Source organism: Phoenix dactylifera, unplaced genomic scaffold (assembly GCF_009389715.1).
Source record: "Phoenix dactylifera cultivar Barhee BC4 unplaced genomic scaffold, palm_55x_up_171113_PBpolish2nd_filt_p 000445F, whole genome shotgun sequence".
NCBI classification, from domain to species: Eukaryota; Viridiplantae; Streptophyta; class Magnoliopsida; order Arecales; family Arecaceae; genus Phoenix; species Phoenix dactylifera.
Genome location: NW_024067878.1, coordinates 391,647 through 412,560, shown reverse-complemented (window position 1 = coordinate 412,560; position 20,914 = coordinate 391,647). Strand labels below are relative to the sequence as shown.

Below are 20,914 nucleotides of genomic sequence, written 5' to 3'. Positions count from 1 at the left end.
AATTATTGGTATAAAAATAAATGCAAACATATATAGATGATTTTCTTACTGGGGAGTTGACTGGCACCATATAAATCAATGTCACTCAGAGCTGCCAAAGCTTTTCCTGAGAAGTTGGAGAAATGGTCTGCAAAACAGTACTATCAAAATTAAGTCTACAGTATCAGATATGGACCAAGTAAGAAACAAACTAACAGTATTGTCCAAACCTTTCTGTTCGATAGTAGCCTTTGCGGAGAATGAGCTACCAACAACCCTTTATCGTGTTTGTGCTCTTTTTCCCATGTTTTTGGTCCCTTTGCATCGACTAACTGGGAGATTTCAGAAGAAGCTGGTTGGTCTTTAGCAGCATGCAACTTTCCCTCCACACCAAAAGATGAAAATTCTCCTGCAACCTTTGATAAACTGTCAGCACAATGCAAGCCACTGAGAGTACTGAAGCATGTTGGGGAAATTTTAGGAGACCGGGAATCAGGTGCTCTAGTGAGTCCCTCTGGGTCATTCACACCAGATATTTCAACAGAATAAGATGTTACTTCCTCTGCACGACCTCCCTCTTTGGAGGACAACTCCTCAGTCTTACACGAGCTTTCAGCAAGAGCACCACAGCATGTATGGGAAGGTTTTGGGGAATAGAGATTATATGCTTCGGAGAACTCTTCTAGATGAGTGCTAATACTTTCATTATCATTACTGTTTATTTGTTCATCTCCAGCAACTGAATGATGAGATGTATTATGAAGGCATTCACCTTCTAGACCAGTATTAAAGATTTCATCCAAATCATGTTCCCTGCAAAGGAGGCTACGTTCATCTGCAGCAATCGGATGATAAGCTGAATTATTAGAGCATTCACCTTCTGTAGCAGTATTAAAGATTAATTCCAAATCATGTTCCTTGCATAGGAGGCTACAAGCATTGGTCGCATGTTCTATATGACTACATATTGGCATCTGTTGTACAGGTAATAATGAGCTAAACTTCGAGAATCTTCATGTCCCCACACAGAAGCACAAGCCTCTGCAACTTTGATATCCATGCTTCTGTAGCTATGGCTGCTAGCTGAAGGGATATCAGCACCAGGATCTATGGTCATAGAGGCTGGTCCAGAGCTGCAGAGATCGAAGGGAACTGCTTTGTGTATAGAGACTAAGGAAAGACGAAGTTTCCGGTTGGACATTTCTGAAAGGTCCATCTTCCTGATTTCATTAGCATGTTCTTCATTTTCTGATAGAGAGCACTGATCAGGTTCTATATATTCAGTAGAGACCTCATTAAGGCAACAGTTTGTTGATGTATTACTGGAAGAATTTGATCCTCCATTCTCCAAGACATCTTCATGTCTTCCAAATGGTTCAGTAGATAACTTTTCAGAATAATTAAATTTTGCAATGAAATCCACAGTAGAGGAAGCAGCAACATAAACAGGATTCTGATGCAGCGGGGAATCATTTTCCAAGATCTCCCTTTTAATGGTATAAACCAATTCAGGGCTATCAACATGAAGAGTCCTCTTTAATCAGGTGATGATGATGGGAAACAATTATTTAATCCTTCACTAACTTTCTGAAGCAGCTCAGCAGATGAATTGTCAAGAGAATTACCAGAACTAATAATGTCCAAAGTAGAATTAGTAGCTATATTTACTGTGTTTTCCCCATCCAAAGAACAAGGTTCCATGATCTCAGTTTTGAAATGACAAACCAATTCTGAACTGCCAGCATAAGTTGTTGATGACAGGAGAGAATGGTCTACTTCAATAAAGTTTTCCTTCGCGCTACCTCCAAAGTCCTCTTCAACAGTCTCTGCAAGAGAAACAGCAACATCATGAGTACAAGAATATAAAAAATCAACAGAGAAATACAGAGGTAATTAAATTCCTAGCTACCTTCCTCGGCCTTATCAGGAAATTGAAACAATGACTAAATATAACATCAAATTCAGCAATAAAGTCCATGACAGGACACTCAGAACCATAGACATTCTGGTAATCACATGAATTTTTTCTTAAATCTCACCTGCCTCACTTTTTAAGTCATGTAGATCTGCAGCACTGTCCTCTGAAGGCCTATCTGCTATTGATGCCTTCATTTGTGCCACAGGCATTGAACCATGCATGTCATTAGAAGATAGGGAACATGTCTTTGCAGTCACCGCTTCAATAGAACCCAAAGAGACTGGGGATAATCCTGCATGCTTCCTTTGGTTTCTATCTGCAGTGGACTTTTTTGAAAGTTTCAAAGTAACAAGGGGTTCCTCAAGGTCAGGCTTCTCTTCTTTTGGTTTCTCATGTTCATGCTTCCACTTTTGAGATGGATCAACATGTGAGTAGTTCCTAAGACCAACTTCTGCAGAAGCAACAGATTTCAGGACCTTCTTCTTCTTAGCTTTGCAGCTTGCTCGCAAGTCCTTCAAAGTCAAGTCACTAAGGCTTTGGTCATCATGGTCGGTATTAGTTTCTTCATAAATATGTTTTCTCAGGATAGCTGCACTCAGTGGGATCATTAACATGTTCATTTGATTTGGAAGTACAGTTACCTTCTTCAGGCTCAAGCACCTCAACTTTGATTCGCTTGGCTACAGTAGAACAGTTTCCTCCATTAAATTGCTGCTGATGCTTTGTACGTAAATTTGCAATATTGACAACTTCTGCTTCATAAATGGCACTGAGTGCCTTAAGCCTTAATGATTGTCTCCTAGGGGACGTAAAGTTATGGTTTTTAAGCTTTGAGCCCCCATGGTAGCCTGAATGAAATTTGTATAGCTGTGACTGGCCAGTGTAGAAAAATTGGCAGCTAGTCTATAATTACCCTTCCTTCTCAAGAGACACCTTTCCTTTTTCAGGACCAGTCCTGGAGCATATGGAAAACAGAGAGGCAAGTTATTACTGGTGGTCATGACCTGCATATTTAATATGATTTTAGCATCCACCCAAGATCAGAAAAGGTTAGGAGGTTTCCCTAGTTGCTAGTATCAGTCAAAACAGCAAAACTTGTGTAACAGATTATGCATCATAACAAGTGCAACACAAAAGCCATGATAAGCTCACAGAACGTCCTTAGACATCATGCTCAGCAAGATTTTATATAATTGAAAAGTGTAGATTTTAAAAATCAGATTGTTGAGATGAAATTAAATTTCAGTAACACCTTCCTGAAGCTGCTCCCGAGACACAACAGTGCATACATTCTCAGGTTATCCAGTTCTTCCCTTGTTCATTTTGTCAAGCTTGAATTGAACTCCTGACATCACCCACCAAAAATAAGGAAACAAGGATAGAAAACTCACATATCAAACATAAAAGAATAAAGAATAAACAACAATTTTTTGCCCATTCATCTACTGCTGCATGTATCTTTTGTCATTTTTGTGGTTCTCTATTTTCTCCCTTGCATGTAAATACGATTTTCATGTCTAGTGGTATAGATATTTTGGGGATGTGACGCGCTGTAATATATCATGCAGCTTATGACAGCAACATAGTGATGAGAGAGAGAGAGAGAGAAATGAAGGACAAATATCCGGTTTGAATTCTAAGGCATTTATGGCAATGCAGAATAGATTCGCCATCAGTGGTGCAAAGTGAAGACAGCGCTCTTTTCCAATGAGATAACTGCCCTATCTTACTCCCAGGAATGCACTCTGAGGAAGATTGGCTCAAACTTAACAGTGGTTAGCTATTACCACCGATAAATTTGATAGAATGAGAAGAAGAAGACAACAAAAGCTGCTCTAACTTTTCAGAGACAGTGCAGGAAAACTCTAGCATGCTACAAGGACAACAGATAGTTTGACAATCAAGGACAAGTTTGAGCTATCATTTATATATCCAGCATCTGCATTAGCCTGGAAAAATAACAACTGAAAATTGTTTCATGCAAACGTAAAAGAGAAAAGGAAATAATAAGAGATTAAGCTGAAAGAACAAAAGAAATATAAAAGGTGAAGGAAGGATGATAATACAACTCATGCACTACATCATTTTGTCTCATGTTATTTACAGCAAGGGTTGTGTGTTGGCAAATTCCAAGGTGAATATTCAAATGTAAGGTCAAAGTGGATACTTTCATGAAAGGAATGTAGGACTAAATCTTTTTGTGTAGACAATGATCCTTCCAAACCATAAGAGTCAATGTGAAACTCAAAAAGTTTTTGTGTAAAGTGCAGAAAATGCAGAGGACATGGCTAGCCCCATGTCAACCAAACAAGAGAGTTAACATATCAACAGGTTTCAACAGTCTCCCATACAAATTCAAGTTTTTGAAATTTAATATTCAAAAGCATCATATATCATTTTGTTAAAGATGTCTTGAAGTCTTGGAATTTGGACCTACGTTCATACAGGTAAGCATCTTTGGATAGTACCTCGATGTCGGATTTGGCAACCTAAATGCATGGTATGAGGTTAATGGTTGGGTTCTGACCATAAGGAAGGTTGTCGAGGTAATGTTGTGATCCCTTAGATTGCTCAACTTATAGGCCTTGATCTCGTTCATCACAAAAATTCTATTGTACCGATATTCAGGAGCAATTTCATCATAAAGGTGTGCTTAGAAGATACATTTCCATAATCAGTTCTACCACATACTCAAGCAACATAACCAGCCAAAGAACCTAACATAATGAATCCTCCATTAGATCAGTGCCATCCACACCAATGAATCAAGAATCCTTCATCTTACTAATCCTTTCATTAGAGGATATGCCGCATCTGTAGCATACATGGCACAATATATAGTAACACACCAATCAGATAAAGCTCCCGTACTCTGTGTGACTTATTATGTATTCCATTTAATCATCAAGATTTTCACTTCTAATCCTTACCTGTAGCAAATGGCTATCACAGTGCTTCGACATGCAGCCCTTAAGTTATTTGGCCTCAGCCAATTGTTTTAACTGCCATAAATCCCAATTCCATGACAGAGAGGTCACTGGAGCACATTTCATATTGATTTGAATCAGTGCCTCTAAAAGCCAAAAGATTTCCTCATCACATTGGTTAAGCTAGTTAGCAGCATCATTAGCCCTCCAGCACACCTGACAGACCTATAACATGAAATCCTATAACACAGCTTTCTTACGTATTTCATGAGCCTCTTAGATGCACCAGAATGGTACCTAATAAACCAGCCTAATTACCTATTCTATCTACCTTCTGCACAAGATACTAATGGCCCAGCAGATTTAGGCTTTTCACTAATGTAGTTATTTGATAATGTCTTTAATATATTAGTGTCATTGAGTCAGAGGCAGATTACTTGATTGGCAGACTATGAACTTTGGGATGTTCCTGGACATGGGAAGACGTAAAAGATCAATTTCCATATAGGAAGCAGTGCAGGGGTTGGATCACAAGTTCTAGGTTTGGGTAAAGCCAGATTTATCCCAACTGTTAAAACCCTAATATATGAAATCATCACAAACCTTAAAAAATACCAAAGTTCTGAAATACCGTGGGATTGCTGGACATTCCACCATCCTGTGTTGAGACAGCGCACTATCCCAAGTGTCGATATGGAACAAGGCAGGAAATGGACAGAGATAGGGCATCCACTATCCCATTCCACCATCCCCTGTGTCAATACGGGACTAGTTAGGAAATGGTCCGGGACAAGGTATCCATTGTCATGAGTGTCGGTACATGGAGCATCCAATTCCATGGAAAACTAGGACACCCCCATCCTACCCATAAATCTACAGAGAGCCTAGGAACTATATTTTCAGGCATGGACAAGGAAAATAGCACCTATGGTCCTAGGCATTGCAAATATTGATTTCCATTATATTAGTTGTATCAATTCAAAATCAATTCAAAATTCAAATTCAAAATCAATTCAAAATTCAAATCATCTGGAGCCATGCTCAAAATTCAAATCATCTGGATCCGAGTCTTTATTTGTTGCCTTGTAAAACAGTGCTGATTGTTCTCCTAATTTTTTGCAATTTGTTTTATTTGTTGCCTTGTAAAACAATGCTGATTGTTCTTCTAATTTTTTGTAATTTGCTTTATTTGTTCCCTTGTAAAACTCTTCTTTATATATCTCAATGCTTATAAATACAACCTTGCACCCATGATTGCATGTGTGGTGAGATTTCAACATCCATCGAACTCTCTTTTCTTACTTGGTATCCGAGCGTTTAAATTGTGAGGAGTGCCCTTCTTTCTTTCAAAAAAAGAACATATCTTCCGCATCTCTTAATATTGGCAATTTTGTCACTCAGATTGAAACCTGAAAACTATCCTCTTTAGCGTGAGTAGATTCTTGCTCTTACAGAAAGCCAAGAGTTAGTAGGCTATCTCACTGGCGACATGTCATCGCCGGCTGCTGTACTTCCAATAGTAGATGGATCGAATGCTCCAAACCCTAAGTACCAAAAATGGAAAACTGCCGATCATCTTCTTAGAGCGTGGATCATCGGAACTCTATCTAAGGAAGCCCTTGGCATTGTCAATGGCCTTGATACTTCTGCACAAGTCTGGTCTGCTCTTGAAGAAGCCTATGCTCAAACCTCTCAAGAGCGCCAGTTTCAACTCACTTAACAGCTTACCTACATGAAGAAAGATCCACAAATGTCTCTCAATGACTATCTTCGCAAGTTTAAAGGTATTTGTGATAGCCTAGCTGCTATTGAACATCCAGTAATGACAAAACAAAGGTTTTTTCTTTGCTTAACAATCTTGGTGCTCGCTATGAACCGTTTACTACTTCAATGCTCAAACCTCCTATGCCCTCCTATGGCGAAGTGGTTCCTTTGCTGCAAAGTTATGAAACACGTGTGAGCCTTCATTCTCCAGACCAAGGTGCCTACACTGCCTTCTTTGGGCAGAAAAACAACTCCAAGTCACATAACAAAGGGCCAAGAAACTCAGGTAATTTCTCCTCTAAAGGTAAGGGGTTTAGTCCTGCTAACCAATCTTCGGCCAAACCAAATATTTGCAACTCTGTCCCTGTTGCACCTAACAATTCCCAAGAGAACAATCGTGATCTTGTTTGCATAGGTCACAATGCCCTCCATTGCTGGCATAGGTTTAATCACGCCATTCAACCTGACATTTACAAAAGGCATTTGCAGCTCTTCATTTTGATTCAGATGCCAATGATAAAGAATGGACGTCGGACACAGGGGCTTTAGCTCATATGACTTCTTAAAAAAGGTATTTTGCATAACCTTCGTCCCTACAATGGTATTGATCATGTTCTTATTGGGAATGGGGATTTCTTATGTATAACTCATATTGGTGATGCTACTCTTAGTTCTAGTTCTTCTCAAATTACCTCAACTGATGTTCTTTTGGTTCCGGATTTAGAGAGGAATTTGTTATCTATTGGCCAACTTACTTCTAATTATCCAGTTAACTGAGTTCTAAAAATCAAGATTTTGTCATAAAGGACCGGGTCACCTAAAAGGTGCTGATGAGGAAAATAAAATAGGGTAACTTGTACTCCATTCGTGCTTCGTCGGCTGCCTTCTTCTCAACCAAATTTCGAGCTGTCACTGAAGAATTATGGCATCAGCGGCTCGGCCATCCTCAAGCAGTTGTCGTAGCACATCTTCGCAGTTTTGGTTTAATAAAGGTTGTGTCCAATAAAGTAGCAGCTCCCATGTGTGAGAGCTGTCAATTAGGAAAGATGTCTAAACTTTTTTTTCATTACCTTCTTCTAAAAGTACTACTGTCTTTGATAAGATATATATTGATTTACGGGGACCTGCTCCAGTTACTTCTATTAACCGTTTTCGATATTATGCTGCAATTGTGGATGATTTCACAAAGTTTATATGGTTAATTCCTCTACAACAGAAGTCAGATTTCTTTGCTCAGTACTTGTTGTTTGAAAAGTATGTTACTCGCCAATATGAAAAATCTATTAAAATAATACAAACTAATGATGATGGAGAATTTGTTAATCAGCAATTTTTAAACCATATGCAACAATTAGGTATCATTCATCAGATTTTCTGTCCCTACACACCCGAACAAAATGGGGTTGTAGAGCTACGACATCGAGTAATAAGAGAACTTGGACTTACTATGATGCTTCATGCAAATATTCCTAAGAAATTATGGGTTCAAGCTTTTACCACTGCTGTTTTTCTAATTAACAGAACTCCTTCAACAACTCTTCAATGGCGGTCACCATTTTATTTGCTTCACAATCAACAATTAGATTATGGTTCTTCTCGGGTTCTGGGTTCACGGTGCTTTCCTTACATATGGGATACTAAAACAAGTAAGTTTGATACTAAGTCTTTACCCAGTGTTTTCTTGGGTTACAGTGATAGACACAAGAGGTATCGATGCTACTACCCTCTTACTCGGCGGACCATTATCTCTTGCCATGTGGTATTTGATGAGGCAACACTTCTATTTAAAGAACCAGCCTCTTCAACGTGGTGCTCCTGAGTCAATTGTCACTACCTTTAAAGAATGGCTTCCTTCGAATTTAGCCTCCACATATGGTCCTTCAATTCCAATGGACTCCACTCAACAAATGCCCTCATATGAAACTCCACCAACTGATGCTCCATTGGCAAAGACCATAGTCATCTCTGATATACTCGCTAATGCCTCACACTCTGTTCCTAATGCATCTATTTTGCCTCTGACCAATGCACCTCTTGAACCCACGGTAGCAAATTAAATTCATGAGCCTATGAAACCTTGGATAACCAGATCTTTGACAAACAAAGGGGTTACATACAAGAATAGTGAGCTTAAACATCAAAAAAATAAAAAGAATCCAGCAATGTAGCTCAAACAGTAACCAGAAAACCGATTCATGGGAAAAACAAGAAAACAGAACGGTCAAAGAACGAAAGCTAGATATTTTAGCTGCAAAAATCCTGGTTTGAATCGAATCCTAGAGCTGGTAAAATTATCAACAAAGATCCGCACGAACCTAAACCTAATTAGAAAAACGAATGGGAAACAGCGCCCTAATTTGCAGTAGCGATTCGATCGAACTGAAAACTAGATCCAAATGCTATTGATTTGCCAGAAACTGACCTGGAGAGAAGTCATCCAACGAGTTGAAGGTTGCGAAAAGCAGCGGCTTGGGAGCAGAACCCCAGGTGGAGTGTTAGGGGGGGGGGGGGAGGAATGAATGAATGAATGAATTAGGAAATAAATAAACGGTCGCCAAAGCCTCGGCGGGAAATGGGAGGATGCATCGCACCCCATCATAGGGTATTTTGAACGTTATTTTATTGCTGCGGTCAATCATAGCCGTCCGATCAGCGAGTTCGTCGATGAGATTTCATATGGTTCAAATGGACGGCGGAGATGAGCGAAAATGAAGATGGGCTTTAACCTGCCACTTGTAGTCCACAAATTAGAAGCCCCACGTTGTCACAAGCTCAGATCTCTGAGTAGGATTTATCACTAATAGGGTCCTGGATCAAGCAGCATACAATACTTGCCCAAGCGTGACAAGAATAAATGGGCATTGAATTTTTTGTTCTGTATGGCAGAGATTGACCTCAAATGAAAGCTTTATGGTCTCCTCCCGTTGGAGGGTCATACCAGAAAGGAGAGGGCCAGAGGACGCTCGAGAGAGGACCGGCGCAGGCGGCGTTTCCCCCTCCGCCGTTCGCTCGAGAGGGCAGTGGCCAGGGTTCCCTTTTTTGGAAGAACGGGCGGAGCGCTTTTTTTTTTTTTTTTGACGAAAGTAATTGACCTGATGCACCGTTGAGGTGGTACACCGAGTGCAGGGTATAATTACCCCGTCCAGATAGATGGTATTGATGCGAGGTTGATTAAATATAATAACCAACTGCCCATTTCCCGTAGACCATCTTAAACGCCTGCTACAAATCCAAAAGCACGCACCTTTAGAGGAAAGGTTCGTTAATCTAGTTCCCATTGGAAGCAATTTTTTTTATTTTTTATTTTTATTTTTATTTTTTTTTACAATGGCGGCTCACATGCCAATATGGGTGCAGCTAATAAAACTAGAAAAAAAATATAGTAGAAAAAAGTAACGCACATATACGTGGTTTTTCTGAATGAACCCCTTAGAGTGAGTAATGGGCTGCAAAAAAAGCCACCTAGTCAACAATACTATTTGCCTTCCTATAGACATGTATGGCCTAATAAGAACCAAACTCATCTAAGAGTCTATAGATGTCGTAGAGTGGTGGCCTACAATCAATGTTATGGAGCAGCGGCCTACAACCATCACTACATCTGCAGTCTGCTCTCAGCACACGCCTCGCATAAGTGATGCCCTCTCAAGTAGCTCCATACAATAAGTTACTTTAACGCTAAAATATAAATATTTTAGTTAACAACATATTAACTAAAATATTTTAGTTAATATAATATATTTTACGTTTTCTGCCTGCATGCACTATAGTGCTGAAGGGTAACTCAATGACAGTCATTGGTTGGATCCATCAGGGCGCGCGTAGTGTGGACGATAGCCACCCGCTGCTTAGGAACATTTGGGCTATGATATATGGGAGGATGGCCGTTCAGGTAAAGCATGTATACCGTGAAGCCAACAGGGCAACGGATTGGATAGCCTCTTACGTAGCAAACAATTATGGCAAGACTCTTTGGCTGGGGAAGGACTTACCCGAAGCATTCCGAGAATTGTTATCTTTTGACTTTTTTGGATGTATTCATACCAGCCATGTATGATACATCCGTTTTAGCAAAAAAATAAAATAATAATAATAATAATAATAATATATTTTATATTAACTAAAATATGCATAGGTGAATCATATTTTAGTTAACACTAAAATATGGATGAACAACAGATTACTTTGCGAGGTTACCAGCCGACCCACTCTCCATGCACTTTGATCTTCTCAAACACAACAAATTAAATATGGATTCTCGACGCCCCAACCCCCTTCCTGCAATAAGCATAAAGTGAAAAAGAAAAAGGAAATACAGCATAAAGAAAAGAAAAACGAAAAGAAAAAGAAAAATGTGATCAACCTGGCACACGCCGCTCCCTCCCGTATCCCTTCATCTGCCTCCTAGAAGAGAAGGGAGAAGAGAGAGAGAAAGGGAGGGAGGCAAAGAAAGAAGCGGGGGAGATGAAGGCGACTCTCACAGGCAAGTACGAGAGCATCAAAAACTTCCCTACCGCCTCCCTCACTGTGGATACCAAAGTCGGCGACGTCAAGCTCAAGGCCTCCGTCCCCGACTTCGTCGTCGCCGATGGGCGCCCCTCCTTGTCCTCCTTGCTCTCCTTCGCCCTCGAGAAGCCCGGTTCCTTCTCCATCGACTACTCCCACAAAAATGTAAGCAAGCCAGGACCCAGCCACCGTTACCGTCAACCCACCCTCCCCATCCTCGCTGTTTTTTCCTAACGCCGTCAATCGATCATTCCTTCCGTCTATCAGGATGTCAAGTTCCAGTTCATGAACTCGGTGAAGGTGCTGGAGAAGGCGGTGGATCTGACGTACACGCACGCGCGGAAGGAGAATCGGACGGCGGTGGAAGGGGCGGTGGCGTTAGACGCGTCGAACAAGATCGCGGTGAGCAACGTGCTGGGAACAGAGGAGTGGAAGGTGCGGTACACGTACGCGCACGGCGCGCTCCGGCGGACGGTGATCGAGCCCTGCTACGACGTCAAAGCCAACGCCTGGGACGTCGCCGTGACGAGGAAGTTCGAACGGGGCAACGCCGTCAAGGCCACCTTCCGAACCTCCTCCCGGAGCGTCGATCTCGAGTGGACCGGGGACATCCCCCTCAATACAACCATCAAGGTAAACATAATAAAATAAATAAATACATACATTTTTTTTTCAGGGGGATATTATTCATTTATTTTTTCTTAGAAAATAATTTTCTACTAAATGATTAAATGCTGTTATATAATAATATTTGAATAGCTCACCATTCCTAGCAAAAAAAAAAAAAAAAAGGATAAAAGTGGATTGGATAATATTCGTCAAATCCATTTTCGTATCCAAATCTATCCGGATATGAATAAAAATTCAAGCATCTGACTAATATTCGTATTCATATCTATAGCTATAAAAAGATTGATATAGATATGAATACATAGCTATCGGATACGTATCCAAATATTCAATTCTATTTGTAACTCTATTTAATTTTATATGATACTCAGAAACTTTAAAAAAAATAAATATCCACATTAATATGTTATTAATTTGATTTATTATCTACTTAGTAATATCTTTGATTTTGTGGTCATAAAGTTTAATCATCTAATTTATATCCATATTTATACCTATATTTGATATTCAATTTATATTCATATCCGTTTAAAATAATTATGAGAATTTTGCATCCGACTGACATTCGTATCCGTATTTGTATTCGTCATATAAAATAAATATAGATATAGACATGCTAGTATCCGGTCCGATTTTAACCCTACTGTCAAGCCGTCCTGATTTTTCTGTGAAATAGAAATACCGCCAATACTTTCTATATATCATATCTTTCATCTTAGATTTTCTTTTTGGTAGCTGTCTTCGTGAGAATAAAATAAGCAAAAAGCTCAAAACTTGGGGTCTATAATTATTGGTTTCTTTATTGTAATAAAATACCTAAATCAGCACAGTTTTCTTAAAAGATGTTATATATATTTACCCTTATAAATATTTAAAATTACCTATATACCCTAGCAAATTAATATTCGTATGATTTTATATTTTTTTACACATATATCCTTATACATATCTGAAATTAAATATGTACCTTATGAATTTTACTATTTGCTTATATATATTTTTATAAATTATTTTTTATACAAATATAGTCATCCACCCACCCGCCGCTTAACTCAAAATGGATAGATGAGCAAAAAAAATAAAAAAAATTATAAGGATATGCATATAAATAATAAATTTGCAAGGGTTTATAATTTTGTAAATATAGATCCAATTTTATATATTTACAATGGTATAAATGCAAAAACCCTGTGAGTCATTGTAATATTGAAGAGGAAACTATAACTTTTGACATGAGTTCTTAAGTACTTTTTTCAATGGGAAAATTTATAATGTTCTTGAAGTTGGGACATTTTAACCAACTTCCTTAGTCTATGTTTCCATCATTTATATCTTATAGTCACTTTTCCTTGTAGGCCAATTATCACCTCATATGAGACCCAAGGGAAGGCAGTCCAGGATAGTTAGATCAGTTTTATCCTTAGTTACATAGGCCAAAGATAGGCCTCTAAACTCATTTTTGATCAGATCCATCAATATGTGATTTTAGTGATTTTGATGGTTTTATAGTTCTGGTAGAGGTGGCAAAGTAGGAGCGGTATACCGAATCATAATAAGGCAAAGCAATTACATGGAAGGTTGATCGCTTTGCTTTTAAAATGAACTAAATTTTCTTTTACTTTCTTCAGCATATCTTCAAAGACATGCCACCTATTCGTACTCTTTGCACTTATTCTTAAGACCAGGCTGATGTTGGTTCCCTATTCTAGCTAAGCTTCAAAAGTAATTGTAAATATGTTTCTCTCAAGATTCTTATCTATATTGATTTTTCTTGCATTTAACTCTTTAATTGTCCTTTTCGTTTTGTTTCTACTATTGTTTATTGCACCCTCCTGATGCAGATTTGTTCACATTTTTTTTAAATTTATGTTTTTGTTTTTTCTTTTTTGCCCAAAAAGAGCTCAGTATCAACAACTTTTCATTTATTAAACCTTTAGATACATACAGTGGTCCTTCTAGTTAGATTGACACTGACTCTCTTTGCTACAACACTCTTTGCATCAGTAGTGATAAAACAAATCTCTTTCACAGTTATACATAATTCGATTTGTTTTGATAATTGCCCGATTAATTATGAACACCTCACCAACGCAGATATATCATCTGAGGTTATCCTCTTTACTCTTTTGTTTATTATATATATAGCTTTAAGCATAATATTATCTTTCTTAGTGTTATATAGCTTTAAGCATAATATTTTCTTTCTTAGTGTTCAATGATGGTTATCATATTGAATTATGGCTTCTTTTCCCAGATTTCTGGATCCATCAATATGGCGGAGAAAATTGCAGTTCCAAAACTTACAGCTGAGACTACATGGAGTTATGAGATTTGATTTACAGAATCTAAAAAATTCTTCGATATAAGCATAGAGATGGTTGTAATTTTATAATTGTTGTTTTCCAGATGGTTTTAATTTCTATAAAAGAATTTATTTATTTTCTGTCAAATACTGAAAGTTAATGTATTGTGGTGAAACTGGTTTCTTGACCAAGCAAATCCTTTGGTGACTGGTATTTAAATTATGGATTTCTTGACGATCCTCTTGTTTTCTTCATGTTGAATAATGACATAAACCTATTTAGCCTGAAAATGGAAAATTAATACCATTCCTTTGTTTGGCTATCATTTTATATTTAGCCTAGATCTAGTTACTTTTTTAGAATCAGGATGATTGATTATAACCCTATTTGATTTTGATGAGCTCAAAGCATTTGAGTATATCTTATGTTATACTAATAAATTCAATCTAGTGTTTCAGCCAAATATTTGTGAATTTATGTTTAATTATCTCTAGCCTTGGTTCAATACATTTTGGCTAAGTATGGAACTCAGTTTGAACCAAAGTCTGGAACGCGAGTCGACTCCGGAAGATTTCGAGTCGACTTCAAGTGTTTCAGACATTCTAGCACAGACTCGAGTCGACTCCGGCACATTATGAGTCGACTCCGACTGAGAACAAACAACAAGACAGAAAGATGAATCTCAGACCCTGTCACCGAGTCGACTCCTGAAGAATTCGAGTCGACTCCGATGCTTGCCGAGTCGACCCCCGATAGTTTCGAGTCGACTCCAAGGAGTAACAGACAGAAAGACAGAGAAGTTGTTTTGGACTCTGAGAACCGAGTCGACTTCAGAAGAACTCGAGTCGACTCCAACGGTTGGCGAGTCGACTCCAAAGAAAGCAAGAGTCGACTCTCAGAGGAATGCAAGACTAAAAGTCAGAGAGCCAACTTCGGTCTCTGAGAACCGAGTCGACTCCTGCAAAGTCCGAGTCGACTCCGAGGCAGTTCAACTCCAAAGACAGAAGACCAGTTTTCAGGCTCTGAGAGCCGAGTCGACTCCAAGAGAATCCGAGTCGACTCGAGGAAATAAATCCGAAAGAAAGATCTTTGGATCCCTGAAACGAGTCGTCTCCAGAAGGGAGAGTCGTCTCCGGATATTGGCGAGTCGACTCTAAGTTTGGCCGAGTCGACTCCAGAACGGGACAACACTTTAATTCAAATCCTGAACAGTGGGCGAGTCGTCTCCAGTAAAGCATGAGTCGACTCCAGCAACAGCCGAGTCGACTCCAGATCGAGCGAGTCGACTCCGATCCCAACGGACACTGTGTCAGGAGTTGCAGAGTGTGCAGAACGGCCACAAAAAGGTGTCTAACGGCTAGTTTTCAAGGGGGATTGCTTAAATAGCCAGATTGAACAGTAATAGACATTAAGAGAGCTATTCCATTCAAACAAAAAAGGATTTCCACCTACCAAAGGTTCTCAAGAGTAAATACAAGAGAAAGAAGGAAAAAGTGCATTCAACTTCATCCAACCAACGTTCTCCTTCGCATTCAAAGCTCCCCTTCTGACAGCAAATCTTCAGCACATTCAAGAGGAGTTGAAGAGTTTAAGAAGCCCCTTTCTCCACCTCCAAAAATCTGTTTGAGGGCTTCTAACTCTTCTTTGTTTATATTGTTTAAATACGATTTTCAAGAAGCTATCTTTTTACTTGTTTCAAACTGTTTTTTCTTACTTGATTCAATCCCCTGATTGAATCAAGGGTGTTAAGGTTGGTTGGTGAGCCGAGGGTAAAACCAACGTGTAAGGGTTCGATTGTGATCCCGAAAAAACAATCGGGTGGTTCTAGTCGGTGAGCCTGTGAAAACCGACCGAGTTCGTTGTGATCTCGTAAAACAACAAGTTGGGTTGTGAGCTTGTAAAACAACCGGCTGTAATCCGAGGAATTATAGTGAACTCCCAAGTGAAGCTTGGGGAGTGGACGTAGGAGCAAGGGTTAGCTCCGAACTACTATAAAATCTCTTGTGTTTGTGATTGTTTCATTGTCTCTTCCATTCCCTTTATTCACTGCATATAGTAACTAATTAATTCACTTGAAATAAGTTTTAATTAGTTACTCACAAGGTTTTTAATTGCAATAATTACTTAAAACCCAATTCACCCCCCCTCTTGGGTTGTCTTTTTGGGCAACAAGGACCCAACCAAAATCTGAGTGAAGGCGAGACACGAATCCAGATCCTTGATACCAACCTCCAAAGGCCTTACTGCCTCGGTTATTTTATAGTTAACCTCTGGAAACAGTTAAGACGGTGTTCTCTACGTGGTTAAACCTCTTTTTGTGCACAGCTTTCCTTTTGTTATAATTTTGTTATTTTTTATGTTAAATATATCCTAATTCAGTTTTAAAGATGATCATTAAAGAGGCAGTTTCAAGATGCCACCACCAACGCTGTGTTATCTGCAACACCTCAATAGACACACTATATTTATAATACAAACCCACATTTTAGTCATCAAATCCTTTGCTAATCGGTCCGTAGCTTGATTACTTTCTTCTACAAATGTGAGAGACTCTTGGTTGCCCAAACTGGATGATCAATTTACTGATCTCCTCTATGGGTGGGGTAAGTTCAATAATCCACAAGAGCTTGTTTTTGATGATTCCTGCAACTTGTGAATTTGATTTGAGGAGAAAATAGCGATAGTTATGAGTTAGAGCTATTTTTAGATCAAGATTCGCCGTACTGGTATCGGACTCCGTACCGGTACCACATTATCATAATGTTGGTACAGTACGGTACGTGCTATGCCTGGGATACCGAGTGTCGGTGCACCATCAGTACTAGTACCAGACCGGTACGTTATGTTCGGTATCATTTGGTATGGTATGGTAGAGTATACCATATTTTAGACTACTTTGAAGATCTAAAAGTTTGAGGACAAGGAGTTTAAATGAGCTGGTTTACCTAACCTTGCAAAAGAGGCATCAGAATTAATCTTAATCCAATTCAAAGAAGGTGGCGGCCAACTAGCCATGACACCAAAGTCTCCTCATGATTAGATTTGAATGTGAAAATAGATGCCCGTCAGCCATGTTATATTGTTTGGCATATTGCTTTCATGCACTGTTATATCTGTTTTAGACATACTAATGGAAAGAGTAGGCATTGAACATTAAATGACTACAAAAGAATCAAGAAATTTTATAAAATTGAGTTCGTGAGAACCGCATGTAAAATGGAACTTGAATGTCCAGTATCACAATACTTAACTCTGATTCAGACTTTTTCATGGGCCAAGCCGAGCTAAGCTTTGACCAAGGCGAACAAAATTTTCTTACACCCGAGCCCAGTTCCTACTCGGGCTTCAGTCGGACTCGGACTTGAGCTTCATCACTTAATATACTAAATATAAATAACTAAACATTGCCGATAATCTATAATATGTCTATTATCCTATTAAGTTCACTCATCAATAATAGTTGCCAGATAAGTCTTCAAATATATCAAATATAAATAAACAACATCAGAAAAATAAAAGGATTTTTTGTGTACACACCATCCTAATTTTGGAATTTGCGAGAATATCCTTCCAAAATTGATATTTGCATGTATATCCTCATCAAACACTTGTTTTGTATGTATACCTTTTTTTTTTCTTTTTTTTGGAATATCTACCAATGCCATCTAATACCGTTAAAAAGTTAGCAGTTTAAAACTAAAATGAGAAAATACCCTTAGCGGGTAAATATGCAAAAAGAAACGTTTATAAGGGTATACATGGAAATAATAATTTTGGAAGATATTCATGCAATTTCATATATTTATAAGGGTATACACGTAAAAAAAATTCATATATTTTTACATAAATATCCTTCTAAATATTAGAATTTGCATGAATGCCCTCCAAATTGATATTTACGTGCATGCCCTCACAAAATACTTTTTTTGTATGAATACTTTTGATATAGCGATTTAGCTAATGTAATTAGCCAAAATTTTATTTATTTAAATTAAAAATAATTAAAATTATGAAAGCATCGTTTTATTTCTGAAGTGGGTAATAGGTTAACAGGTCTCACTGGAAACTAATATCTCTATCTCTTTTGAAAAAAATTTCGATCTCTCTCAACCCTCTCTTTCACTTTTCCATCCGAAATCAAAACCATTTCCTTGATTTCCTTCTCTACTATAGACAGCTCTTCATTCTATCTTTTTTACATGAAGATAGTCAGGTTCTGTCTTTAGCTTTATAAATTATCTAAATAAAAGTATTGTGAGATATTTGCAATATTTATCTTTTAGTGCATAAGATTTGCAATGTTTATGTTTTGGAGTTGGAAAATTTCTCATGTGTAGGCTAGTGGTTCATTTAAAATTACTATGACAAGATGGGTTCTATATACTAGATCTTTTCTTCTTCTAGAAAAATGAAGTTCCAAAAAAAAAGTGGCTTAAGGTATATAATATAAGTGGTGGGCTTTTACAATATGGCCATGGAAGTTGTTAATAAGTTTGAAGGATTTGAAGTTCTTCAATGACTTTGCTTGAGGACGATTGATGTTATTTTTCCCCCCATGAGTATAGCAGTAGCAAAAAAGTTTGATCATTGCAATCTATCGTGTGCCTTTAAAAGATTATAATCTTTTTCTATATTCTAATACATGCCCTCATACATACATTTATAATAATAAATATTATAAAATATATTTTGATAAAATAAGATATAGTGCTTGTTATAAAAGAAGAAGAATAAAGTTGAATAATCCCATGATCGGTGAAAGAACTTCCATAACCCTTTTTATTATCTAATTGTCAAATCAATCCTTTTCTTAAACAATATTTTTATGAAAAATATTGAGGAGTAGACACTAGACAAATTCAAGTATTAAAAGTGGTTGAAATAGAAAAAAATAAAATTAAGCCTTCTTAAATATGTGAAATTACATGAATACCCTCGCAAAGTATTATTTGGATGTATGTCCTTATAAATATTTCTTTTTGCATATCTACCCATTAAGAATATTTCAGTCTTTTTTAATTTTAAACTGCTAATTTCTTTTTTTTGGTACATCGGCTCCTCACACTATACGTATATGAGTACAACCATTCAAATTAGAGACAAGAAGCCGGCCAAATAAGTAGGGAACATCTATCTGCCTGGTTCATCCAAAGAAAATCTCTTGAGTCCTGCGCCATAAAGGAGGCAACCCAGTCAGCAACCGTATTAGCCTCCTGGTAAACATGAGTGGCTCTGAAAGAGTCACACTCTCCTGTCATCCTCTGTATGTCAAAGAGCAAGGACTATCCGTCTGACTCGAAAAGTTGTCCACGGACCCCCCCCCCCCCCCATCTTAAAGGTCGAGTCGCCCTCTAGTTGAATGCACTCTACACCCAGAGCACGCCTTGTGTAGGAGATGCCCTTCCATGCCCCAATTGTGATCACAATGTAGGCACCTATGTGATGGCACCGAAAGCAGAGAGCAGCACACACCTTTGTTTTGCTCAGAACCTAAATGAAACCCCTAGCTCAAGGATTTAGAAAAGTTCTAAGATTTAGGGGTTTTTTGTTCCTTCCTCCTTCTAAGCCCTTGGTGTTGAGGTTGAGATGAAGGGCTTTAAAAAGGTTATTTGGTATATATATGTACTAATAATGTTGAGAGCATGGCTTCCGGCTTGGAAGAGAGCATGAGAACACTGCTATTTTCTTGACAACATTAGATAGTGTGGGCATATATGCAAGAAAATAGAAAAATGAAGGATATACATGTAAAACAAGTATTTTATAAGGTCATACATGTAAATATTAATTTTAAAAAGGTATTCATGTAAATTTCAATATTTAGGTGGCTATGTATTCAAAAATCTAAAATAAAAAATCAGGCCAAGCCAGAATTTAATCTGCAGGCCCAAGCTTGGCCCATTTATCGAAAGGGCCTGTTTTGTTTTTTTCAAACTCGACGTGGTCTGTTGGCCCTGGAACCTTTGCCCGAGCCCGTCAAAAATGGTTTCGGTCCGGGTGAGAAGGTCCACTGTGAATGAGGTGAAAGGGGATGTAATCATTTCCTAAATAACAACATTCTAACACGAGGTCAGCCTTCGAAACCGTTTAAGGCACCTCCATTATATAATAGTAATGCATTAAATAATGTTATTTGAATGCGAGGAATCGTTAATGCTATACTCTATTATGTAAGGTCATGCGAGTTGATATAACACGGAAACAAAATAAATAAAAAAGACTTACTTAATTTTTTCACCAAATAGCAGTTATTTATGATGGTGACTTGCCAGTGTTTGGGCCATCATATCGTGATAAATATGTTCTTAAGATTACGGATATAACTATCTTTCAAGAATTAAGTATTAATTCACTATTAGGAAAATTGGAAACCAAGTGAAAGAGATGAAATTATTTTCTAAGCACGTCTTTTTTTTGACTTGCTAGAACTCTTCTCTATCTTTCTTTTTTTTTTTTCTTTTTCTTTTTTGGCTGAAACGGATGTATCATACATAGTGGGTCCAAATACATGCAAAAAAATTAAAAGATAACAAGTCCGGAAATACACCAGGTAGTTTCCTCTCCCCTAGCTACAAGGTCTCCCCAGAGTGGTAAGCCACATAGAAAGCTACCCAATCATTGCCCCGTTGGCCTCTCGATACACATGCTTAGCCTGTACGGCTATCCCACCCCTCACCATCTCCTGAATATCCCTAAGGAGTGGATGGTAATCACTCACCTGTCCCACACTCTGCTGAATCCAACCAATGACATCAGCCAAGTTGCCCTTAAGCACTAAGGTATTGGCCTACAAAATGCGTCAGGTATACCTTAGGTCGGTCCAGGCAGCCCTCAACTCCGTCCCCGGGATAGAGGTATCGAAAATCTGGCAACCACTAGCCGCAATT

General features: G+C 38.2%; 2 protein-coding genes and 1 long non-coding RNA gene across 3 annotated transcripts; 1 reads left to right on the top strand and 2 right to left on the bottom strand.

The window, feature by feature from the left end:
• Positions 1–1,515: 1,515 nt before the first annotated feature.
• On the bottom strand, positions 1,516–2,469 carry LOC120106067. The gene is made up of 2 exons (XM_039118920.1): positions 2,019–2,469; positions 1,516–1,805 (listed from the first exon to the last, which is right to left on the bottom strand). Exons 1-2 carry the CDS (start codon positions 2,116–2,118, stop codon positions 1,516–1,518), a joined length of 390 nt encoding a protein of 129 aa, XP_038974848.1. The 5' UTR covers positions 2,119–2,469.
• A 10-nt stretch (positions 2,470–2,479) lies between these two features.
• Positions 2,480–9,086, bottom strand: LOC120106066. Its single transcript, XR_005508291.1, has 3 exons — positions 9,011–9,086; positions 3,150–3,242; positions 2,480–2,852 (listed from the first exon to the last, which is right to left on the bottom strand). It is a non-coding gene; the product is annotated as an uncharacterized LOC120106066 (long non-coding RNA).
• Positions 9,087–11,003: 1,917 nt separating this feature from the next.
• On the top strand, positions 11,004–14,243 carry LOC103717131 (outer envelope pore protein 24, chloroplastic-like). Its single transcript, XM_008805402.3, has 3 exons — positions 11,004–11,259; positions 11,362–11,727; positions 13,979–14,243. Exons 1-3 carry the CDS (start codon positions 11,053–11,055, stop codon positions 14,057–14,059), a joined length of 654 nt encoding a protein of 217 aa, XP_008803624.1. The 5' UTR covers positions 11,004–11,052; the 3' UTR covers positions 14,060–14,243.
• The last annotated feature ends 6,671 nt before the right edge of the window (positions 14,244–20,914 follow it).

Bases quoted from the DNA above. Each gene is read 5' to 3' on its own strand.
- LOC120106067 (XM_039118920.1), bottom strand. From the start codon at position 2,118: ATGCATGGTTCAATGCCTGTGGCACAAATGAAGGCATCAATAGCAGAT. The intron at 1,806-2,018 runs GTGAGATTTAAG...TTTCTCTTGCAG, and splicing joins TGACTTAAAAAGTGAGGCAG to AGACTGTTGAAGAGGACTTT.
- LOC103717131 (XM_008805402.3), top strand. From the start codon at position 11,053: ATGAAGGCGACTCTCACAGGCAAGTACGAGAGCATCAAAAACTTCCCT. The intron at 11,260-11,361 runs GTAAGCAAGCCA...TCCGTCTATCAG, and splicing joins TCGACTACTCCCACAAAAAT to GATGTCAAGTTCCAGTTCAT. The intron at 11,728-13,978 runs GTAAACATAATA...TTCTTTTCCCAG, and splicing joins CCCTCAATACAACCATCAAG to ATTTCTGGATCCATCAATAT.